The following is a 10,072-nucleotide window of genomic DNA, read 5'->3' on the forward strand; positions in this document are numbered from 1 at the left end:
GCTCCAAAACGTTATTAAGTCCCTCGTTGGCCCGCATCAAACCTGTGGCATTAAAGGTAGAACAATTTTTACAAACATACACATAGCAAGAAGTATGCTGGAATGTTGTGACGCAATGCATGACCGCGTAGCTATGATTCAGCTAGATTTACATAAAGCGTTCGACAAAGTTGTACATGAAGTTCTGTTTTTATTGCTGGAGCACGTAAATGTTGGATCTGTAATTACTGAAGGCGTTAAAATGGTGTATCATGATTGCACAGCCAAATTAGTGATCAACAAGGAATTAAGTATGTCAATTCCTGTGCGGTCGAGTGTGAAACAAGGATGTGCGTTGTCCCCTCTACTTTTTGCGATATACTTGGAGCCGTTTTGTTTAAGTTTGCTTGCAACACCATGTATTCGAGGCTTCACTTTTTTCAGCAGTGAAGTTAAGGTCTTAGCGTACGCGGACGACATAGCCGTGTTTTGCACTGATGCTAGAAGCGTGCAGGAAGTTGTCAGTGTTGCTAAGGCGTTCTGCACAGCAACTGGTAGCGTGAGCAGTTGGTCGAAATGCCTTGGATTTTGGCATGGCAACTGGCAGAGCACCCCCGAGGTGTACTGTAATATGAATTGGAGCGTCTCCCCCGGAAATTACCTCGGTGTTCCGCTGAATAACTATCTCAATGCTGATGAATATTGGTCTGAGGAAAATAAACGCGTCAAAAATGCTACCGATAAATGGGGTGGCCATAACTTTTCAATGTTCGCAAGAGCTTCCGTTTGTAATATGTTTTTAATTGCAAAAGTGTTCTACGTGTTGCAAGTGATGGCCATGGGAAGAACTTCGGTTCAAAAAATCCACCGAGTGTTTGCGACCTTTATTTGGGGATCGCAATGGGAGCGCACAAGCCGGTGCCATTTGTTTCACAAGGTGAAAAATGGTGGGCTAGGGCTCTCACACCTGTTTTTCAAGCAGCTAGTAAGCAGATTCTTCTTTGTGCGGGACCAAACTGATGTGTTTTTGAGAACTGTGATCCAAGCACGATTGCAGGATTATCTATCTGACTTTGTCGTGTCACCCGCCGTGGTTGCTCAGTGGCTATGGTGTTAGGCTGCTGAGCACGAGGTCGCAGGATCGAATCCCGGCCACGGCGGCCGCATTTCGATGGGGGCGAAATGCGAAAACACCCGTGTACTTAGATTTAGGTGCACGTTAAAGAACCCCAGGTGGTCAAAATTTCCGGAGTCCCCCACTACGGCGTGCCTCATAATCAGAAAGTGGTTTTGGCACGTAAAACCCCATATATTATTATTATTATTTGTCGTGTCATCTGTTTCTTTTGGAGCTGGACCGCTCAGTCCTTATTTGCGTGAAGTAGTTACTTCTGTACGCCTGCTCAAGGCAAGGTTCTCATAAGAATACTTGTGTGATGTCACGAAAAAGCGTTTGTATTTTGATATTCTCGATGTATTTTTACCATTACCGGTTTACCGAGCTGCCTACAGGCTAGGTCCTGAGCGCGATGTGCTAAAGCGCGTCAAAAAAATGCCAGTGAGACCCTCTGCTAAAACGTTCTTTTTTCAATTACATACCGACACTCTCCCTGTAAAGCCATGGTTACAAAGCAAAGGTCTTTTTGTACCCTGGTCGGTAAACTGCTTAATCTGTAATAAGCCAGAATCAATTGAGCATATTTTTATTGACTGCCATGACGCCGTATTTCTGTGGGACGTCCTACAAAGAACACCTAAAAAAGAATTGCCGATAAGCCCTTTTGGAATCCGGTTTCTTCCACGTGCAGAAACAGGGGAAGCGCCGAGTGATATGCTAATGCTGCTTTGCATGCACAGCGTATGGAAGACGAGAATGGACATCAGACATTGTCATATACAGGCTCACTCAGCAAGACACTATTTGGTTGAGAGCATTACATACACACGAGACTTGTTCAGAACACTATGTGAACTCCCGGAATGGCTTCCTGTACTAGACCAATTGGCTTCTGTGAAGCCCTTTTAAACACCTTACACTGGCCGAGCTGTGGCTGGTGTGTTTAGAATATGTACATGTCGTGTAATTGATCTTTTTGTTTGCGTTTGTGAAAAGGCAATAAAGAAAAAAAAATGGCGTGGCGTAGTGGTAAAGTGACGGGCTCGAGATCTGTAGGTCGGTCGTTCGAATCATTGTCCGAGGCATTTTCTTTTTTACGTTTTTTTCTTTTTTTAATGCACTAAAGCGCTCTTCCTTGCTTTCTGTATTTAAAAAAATATATACGGTGTCCGGACACCGCATACTTAACGCGCTAGAGCTGTTTTTCGCACGAGTAGCCACTGCCGCGGCTTCCCAGCGCCTTCCCAGCGCCCCAGCGTCCAGCGCGCTGCCCTGGGCCCATAATCCGGCGCACTGGGTCCCAGTGGCGCTGGTTTTTGCAAATATATTTCGTGTGGAAATATAAAGATATATATCTTTATATTTCCACACGAAAGATATTTAATACCAGTGCTTAGATTCTGCCTGACTTCCTTGACATGGTTTGCTATTTCCGATGCTTCATAGGCAACTTTGCCTCAATTGCGGTGCCGATGCATCAACTCCTTCCTGGTTTCCTTACTGGTTTTGACGCCCTCAAGCGTGCCCCATACTCCATACTCCATACTCTGGCATTCTAATCTGTCAGCTTCAGTTACTACTGAAGAGCTCGAGTGGCTTTTTGGACCGATGAGCAGCGAGGCCAGGCTCCTAAGATCTTCACTTTTGCAAGCGGCTGATCGTCTACTGTATTCAAGGCACACTGGAAAGGCTGGCTTTGTTTCTCGTAGAGGGAACACTGGCAGAAAATATGATGTATGGTCCCTCCACATGTGCAGTTAGCGTACATAGGTGGGTCAGCCATTCAAATGCAATAGTTTTATTCTTTTTTGAAGGCTGCTCCGACCGACAGTTGACCCAGCAGTGTTGCGCCACGTCGTGAAAATGTTTGTTGGTATCTCCAGTTTTAATGGTAGGGCGAGGGTGTACAGGCGACGGATAGAGTTATGTGCGGCCCCCTATTGGCTCAACGGAGTGGTACGCGCGAGATGGCGAAGCGTTATAGCTGCGTCTGACACGGATAAACGTGTAAGGAGTGTCATCTGGTCACCTCGCAGGCTGTGTCTTCCACCTTCAAGGATATGAAGTTTTGGTTCAAAGCAACAGTAGTAGTCATCACGTTGACGCAGACCATTTCCCGCAATACCCTCTCGCGACTACAGACATCGATGCTGGGAACTTTGATGACAGAATCGATACAATTCCTCGTACGTCCCTTACCCCAACAGTCTTCCAGCGTGAACGACGCAGCAGTGTCAGATTCGCTATTTGTCACTGTCCGCACTTCTCAAGGCAGCGGTCGGTTCTCTATTCTTGATGGGCTACTCTACAAGACCAATTACTGCGGAAAAGCAAGGCGTTACCTCCGAGTTGTCCCCCAGAGCGCCCTTTAAGACGCCCTACGCACCCAAGTATGACGATGCAATGTCTAGTCACCTTGGCTTCGTACGAAACCTGCACCTCATGCAGGAGCGCTTTTACATGCTCAACATACACCAGACAACCAAGAGGTATGTCGCTAGCTACGAAACGTGGGAACGTCACAAGAGACCGGCAACAGCTACGTCAGGTTCACTTCGGCCCATATCACCACCATGTACGCTTTTTGAGCAAGTAGGCCTTCATCTTTTCGGTTCGGCGCATTCGCACTACCAGAGAAAAAGAACCGTTGGTTAATCGTCTTCGTGGACCGTTTTACACGGTACGGAGAAACTGGAGCCATACATTCTTCAACCGCTGCTTGCGAGGCGACCTTGCCACTGCTGCTATTTTATCCTTCACCGTTGCCCACCACGTGTTATCATCAGTGACGGTGGACTCCAGCTCACTGCTGACGCCGTTAAAGTGCAACTTTGTCTGTGCGCTTCATAGTTCCGTCGCTCGACGCCGCATCGTCTACAGACCACTGGCTTCGTTGGAAAGACTAACAAAGCACTGACTAATATGCTTGTCATGTACCGACGTGTCCTCCAGCCACAAGAAACGACTTCATACCTTAGACATAAACCCTTCATACCTTAGACATAAAACACGGCGAAGCATGAAACCAGTCATTATAGCCTATTTTACCTCTTCTGTACACAAGAATACCACGTAGCGCTCTGGATAGATTCTTATCATTTATTTATCACAAGGACGATTCTGTATCAAAGATCCTACGTCTCACTGAAGAAGCTCGTTGGATAGAACGTCTTCGTATTTTGGTCTCGCAACGGTATTCGAAAGAGTGATACTGCCTCCGTCATCAACCAGGCTTGTTCGCCAAAGCCGCCTTGGTTTTTTTTAGATCCTCTGAATGCCAGCGCGTATTTTGTCCAAAGTTCCTGACGCAGAATGCAGGCCCCTTCGTCGTTCTTGACCGCTTAAGCAAACTAACTTTAAGCAAACCTAAGCGATCTATTACTCGCGTAATATGTCCCACATTGCATGGTTGATACTTTCCGACCCTTCCAATCCATCTTGGCTCAGCGAACTGGGGCTTTACCTAGTACCGGGGGAATGAAAACGATATGTGAGAAGTTTATTGAGCGAAAAAGGGGAAAGGAACCACGATCTCTGGCTGTTGGACTACGCAATCACCCCATCATCGAACCTCTGTAAATAAAGCGTTGGAATTGAATGATGCGGCATTACATGCCAAACCTACGATTTGATGATATATATATATATATATATATATATATATATATATATATATATATATATATATATATATATATATATATATATATATATTACTCACTGCACTGCAAAAGAGCAATTGCTTCAAAGAATCGCACTCGTGTTTTGGATAACCAGAAAACGTTCCTTCATTCGCAGGGGCTCGCGCAAATTTCCTAGCCCATCTCATGCCCAAGTTGCAGTCTTCAGGCACACGGCAACTTGACGAGTGAGTAGCTGGGCAGCTCTAGTACAAAACCAGGGATCTTCTCGACAGAGTGATGCTTCACATCCTGACGTTTGTTGTAGATTCTTTTGTGACGGGCCTCTCCTTGAAGACCTTTCTTATTATAAAAGAGCTCAAGGGCTCTTTAGCGGAAAAAAAACAGCAATTCAGAGCAGTGCAAGGTTTCTGAAGTACGATTGTTTCGCGGTTGCTGCAAGAAAGAAAGACAATAACAGCGCATTAGGCACCATAAACTAAGCGTAAACAGAAGGCTTCTTTCAAGCAAGACCGTAGCCTTCTCTGGTGCAGGCGTGGTGCAGAGGTCATTGACAGGCCATTTACTTTTTGAGAGCTGTCAGCACAAGACCAACTCGTCAACGCTTGCCTGTAACGCAAGGCCATTTGTAGCATTCAACAATGGGAACTTGCTCTATTATTCCTTTTCAGTGGAAGCGGGATAGGAGATTGAGTAAGAGGTTGAGACCATGAAGACATTGTGCACTTAAAGCGGCCACAGTTTCGGTATATTCGTTCCTATAATCGACTACGCAATTTATTGTCGTCTTTCTATAATACGAACGTTCCACGGATACTTCAAACGTTTTCGGGTAAATACAGGTCGAACGGCCCTGTACGTCATGTGCAATCACAGTAGATTGCAAACGTGTAATACTCATTGACGTGTTGCGCTTCGATGGCGCTAGAAAGGTTTGATACAGATCCACTTTCATAAGTTCTGTAGCTATCGGTGTGACAGTGGTAGTGTTTCGTTTACGCCGTGAATGAAAAAAAATATGTTTTCTGGAATTTAATAAACAAAACGTCAACGTATTTCATAGCCCATAGTTGGGACGTAAATGTCGAAACTGGTGGTATTATTCAAATTTCTCTTAAATGAATCTCAGAAGTGATTCCGATTCCCGAATGGCTACCTGTGGACTCAAAAAATGATTACTCTGGCAGAGCTTTCATCTCTGATCGTATGGTAAGGCATGTTTCACGAGTAATCGCAAACTTTTTATTTTATCCAGACGTACTCGTTCAGTTGTATTGTCCGGTAGCAGAACCCCCGTTCCCTCGCTATGAAAACTAGGCACTGTTTCCACTTATGAGCATTTCGACTTTCCTCAATGTAACCGCACCCACTTAATCTCGTGCACGGGGGTTGAGAAAATTGAGTTATAGAAATGCTGCCAAGGAAAGCGGTTGTTGCCATGGCAGACGCCAATCCTCTTGCAGGCACACTGGCTATAGTGAAGTCTCTTGTTCGACCAGTCTCGACCATTCCCAGATTCTACCGTTGACTGATACTTCTCAAAACTGAAAACAAAAAGGATAGATCATCGGGCATACGATCGCAATATTAAAGTTCACGTGTGCTGTGCAAAACTGAACAAAACATTGTGTGCATTGTTCTAAGTTAAGCAAGTAATCTATACTTAACAAACGACGAACGAAAGTTCCCGTTTTGCCTTCCATGCCCAGATTTTACGCTTTCACGTCGCTATTAGGCAGTTTTAGTGTTGGGGACGCAAGGCGTTGGAGCCCCAAGCGCTTGGGTGCGTTTGCGTTTGCGTACGCAAGCAGAAACGTGTTATAGGTTAGCGGCCCCAAACGCAAACCGCAATGAGGTCGCATGCGCTCGCAGCACCACCAACGTCTGATCGTTGCTGCGTTATTATTTTATGAAATATGAAATGAAGCATATGAAGTAAAGTACACTAAACTTTTTTTATTAGAAGCAATTAATATATATGAAAACGATGTATGTCGACACTAGGCAAAAGATCCATAAGATTATCTACGCGCTTACGGTACGACTGAGGCCGAGCCGAAGAAATCCAAACATACGTTTGGTACGCTGTTAGTTTGCATGCTGTTAGGCTTCTCGTGCAGCGTAATCCGACGTGGTCTCTGTTTTGATCATTTAGAGCCTACTGCAGATTTTGACATGACGCCGTTGCGGCGACAGCGTGCCCGTGTGCTATGCGACCAGCTTCTTTACATTGATTTGTCGTGGACAGAAATAGAAGATTTATTCCTCGCCCGCCGCGCGCCCACAGAAAGGAAGAGGATTTCGTCCACCGGTTTCGTGGACGCTGCGGCTATGGATGACCAAACTTTTCGGAGGCTGTTCCGATTTGAGAAGGGCGACCTCCACATGCTCAAGGATGCCTTGCGCATAACGGAAATCCGGAGCAGCCAGGGAGTCACTGTGTCGGCAGAGGAAGCTCTATTGATGGGTCTGCGCAGACTTGCGTACCCCAATAGATGGTGGGATTTAGAGCCCCTTTTCGGCCGACACGCGTCCGCAATGTCAAGCATCGTGAGCATACTGTTCAATCATATTGACAGCTCATTCGGCCATCTGCTGGACGACTTGAATAACCACAGCTGGCTGCGTCTCAGTGACCTGGAGGATTTTTCCAAAGTAAGTGGGCGAAAATTGTATTGGTGTGATTTGCTTTTGCACACTTCATGTTCTTGCACTGCACCCTTTTTTGTGCTTTTGTTTTTGTGCAACAGATAAATGTTTACTTGATACGAGGTATTAAAATCTTTTTCTCCAGTTTTGCATGCGGCATGCTATGGCTGCTCATTGCTGTCACCATCCGATTGCCAGTAAATTAAGTAACTGTTTCAGCAGCAAATATATACTTCAGGCTAAAATATATTGTGACACTAAGCTCAGCGTTACCGCTAAAATTGAGCGTGTACATGCAGTTTTGACTGAGGAGGTTTTGTTTGTCTTTACAGGCTGTGGATGACAGAGGGGCTCCCCTGCGCAATTGTTGGGGCTTTGTGGATGGCACGGCAAGGCCCATTTGCCGCCCTTCAGTGAACCAGCGCATGTATTTTTCTGGGCACAAGAGGCACCACGCATTCAAGTATCAGGCAATCATGTGTGCCAATGGGATTGTGTGCCAACTTGATGGGCCTTATGAAGGGCACAGGCATGACGCTGGTCAGTGTTTCTTTGTTTAATGTAGAGTTTGTAAAACAAGTACAGCTAGATCGGAATGTTTGTTAGGGCGTTTCAAGCACTATAGTTGACACAGAACCAAAGTAAGACACAATACCACGGATAAAGCACCGACTTTCAATTGACTGATTTTATTAGGTAAATGATTACATATGTCCGTGAAATGCCTTAAGATCTTTCATGACAATGCAAGAGCACAGGTGTTATTGCTCTACAGGTACTGCAGTGCATGCTGTTCTCCCAGACATTTGTGTTCTTTTCCATGCTTTTTTTGCATTCTTGGTTCCTACTATAATGAGTTGTGCACTTTGCATGTGACATATATAAACATTTACCTAATGAAATCTCCTAGCTTAAAGTCAGTGCTTTGTCAGTCGTATGGTGTCTTTCTCTTATTGAACATCAGCTCTAACGCTGCCCTTAATACGAAAGTTTACATTTGCAGAAAAACTAATTCTGTATGCGAATTTCTTGGGTTCAGGCGAGACCCAAGCGGAGTTTAGATGTGGCATATGGGAGCCACTTGTGTCCCCCTTATCTAGAACCAACTTCTCTAACCCAACTAGATGTCCACACACTTGGAATAATTCCTACACATTACCTGCACCTTTTTCCTCATTTTAACCATCTGTAAACAATTTTTCATGTTTATTTCAATGAGAGTTTCACAAAAATCTAATATCAAACCACTGCTTTTGCCTCATTTCCGCATTGCTACTGCATGTTGTTTACCATGCCACTTACACTGAGGTGGAAATGCATTAAACACACATTCAGGTTGCAATTTGGAAAAGGCAACCACCCATAATTGATCTTATAGTCCGAAATGTTGAGCTACAACCATCTGCTACGGATTGTTCTATGGTGCGGGCCATCACAACCTATTAAGCACTGCCTGAAACAGTGTCAGAGCTAGAGCCACCCTGCAGTGAAGATACACAACTTCATGGCCATTTTTAAAAGCATTTGTTCTTTTTTTACACAGGTATCCTGCGCGACAGTGGCCTCTACGAGAAGTTGGAGCGGCTAGTGCAGGGTAACTCCTACTGCATCTATGGTGACCCTGCGTATCCTTTGCGCCCTCTCCTGATGAGGCCTTATGCCGGTGCTGCCCTCACTCGCCAGCAAGAGCTCTTCAACAAGCAAATGAGCACAGTTCGTCAAGCAGTGGAATGGGGATTCGGCAAGACTGTGGCTGAGTTTGCATTCCTTGATTTCAAAAAAAATCAGAAGCTGCTGCTGCAAAACCTTGGGCAGATGTACCGTGTCGGAACTTTGCTTGCGAACTGCCACACATGTATCTATGGAAGTCAAACTGGCATGTTTTTTGGTATCCATGCACCTGAACTGCACGAATATTTGGGAGTCTAAAGGAGTACAAAGATGATATTTGCCTCCTCGTAGTTTTTTTAAAGGGACACTAAACCGAAACAATAAATCAGTTTAGACTAATGAAGCACTGTTTGAGAACCCTGTAGGCAGTCATTTCAAAAAATAGTTTGATTATTAGTTGAGAAAATGAAGGTCCAAGTATCAGTATTTGAATTTCGCGCCAGAACCCCAGCGCTGGTCTGTCAGCGTGACGTCAGGGATTCCAAAGTGTTTTCATATTTGGGCCGCATTGGCTGAGTAAAGGTTCCCGAAACTTGCCATGTTTAATATTTGGTTCCTTTAGAACCCAATGTAGTCAATCTGTACTGCTATATATATAATTAGTAGGCCCTAGTAGATGCCATCAAAATCCAAGACGTCACAGCCCCCAGGTGCGGAAATTTAAGTAGGTGCTGCCACACGTATTTCGTTTTTGCGCTTTTTCTGGCTTACCAAATGTCTTATCGTTGTAAGAGTGGTGTTTTTGGTGTTGTAGAACGGTAATTTACTTATGCAGAAGAAATCATTTTTGTCTTTAGTGTCCCTTTAAATAAAGGTACTTGAGCTCGAAACCTCACAAAGTATATTAACAAGCCTCGGAGTACCCTAAATAATTTTCTTCAGCTGCTCCGTTGCACGACATCACGATATGAAGGGTGGTGACATGGCAACAGAGCATCTTGACAGTTTGGCACACACTGCAGCTTGCTCGGTCATCTGCTATGCTGCTGCTGTTTATTGCGCAGCTCAGTGTAGC

The 10,072-nt window shown here is 44.9% G+C and overlaps 1 protein-coding gene across 1 annotated transcript; it reads left to right on the forward strand.

The window, feature by feature from the left end:
- Nucleotides 1-7,068: 7,068 nt before the first annotated feature.
- LOC139048674 (uncharacterized) lies at nt 7,069-9,315 on the forward strand. The gene is made up of 3 exons (XM_070523165.1): nt 7,069-7,392; nt 7,719-7,926; nt 8,930-9,315. Exons 1-3 carry the CDS (start codon nt 7,069-7,071, stop codon nt 9,313-9,315), a joined length of 918 nt encoding a protein of 305 aa, XP_070379266.1.
- The last annotated feature ends 757 nt before the right edge of the window (nt 9,316-10,072 follow it).

This window comes from Dermacentor albipictus, chromosome 8 (assembly GCF_038994185.2).
Source record: "Dermacentor albipictus isolate Rhodes 1998 colony chromosome 8, USDA_Dalb.pri_finalv2, whole genome shotgun sequence".
Lineage (NCBI taxonomy): Eukaryota > Metazoa > Arthropoda > Arachnida > Ixodida > Ixodidae > Dermacentor > Dermacentor albipictus.

Coding starts and splice junctions, on each gene's coding strand:
- LOC139048674 (XM_070523165.1), top strand. CDS start 7,069: ATGGATGACCAAACTTTTCGGAGGCTGTTCCGATTTGAGAAGGGCGAC. Junction 7,393..7,718: donor ACCTGGAGGATTTTTCCAAA/GTAAGTGGGCGA, acceptor TTGTCTTTACAG/GCTGTGGATGACAGAGGGGC. Junction 7,927..8,929: donor AGGGCACAGGCATGACGCTG/GTCAGTGTTTCT, acceptor TTTTTTACACAG/GTATCCTGCGCGACAGTGGC.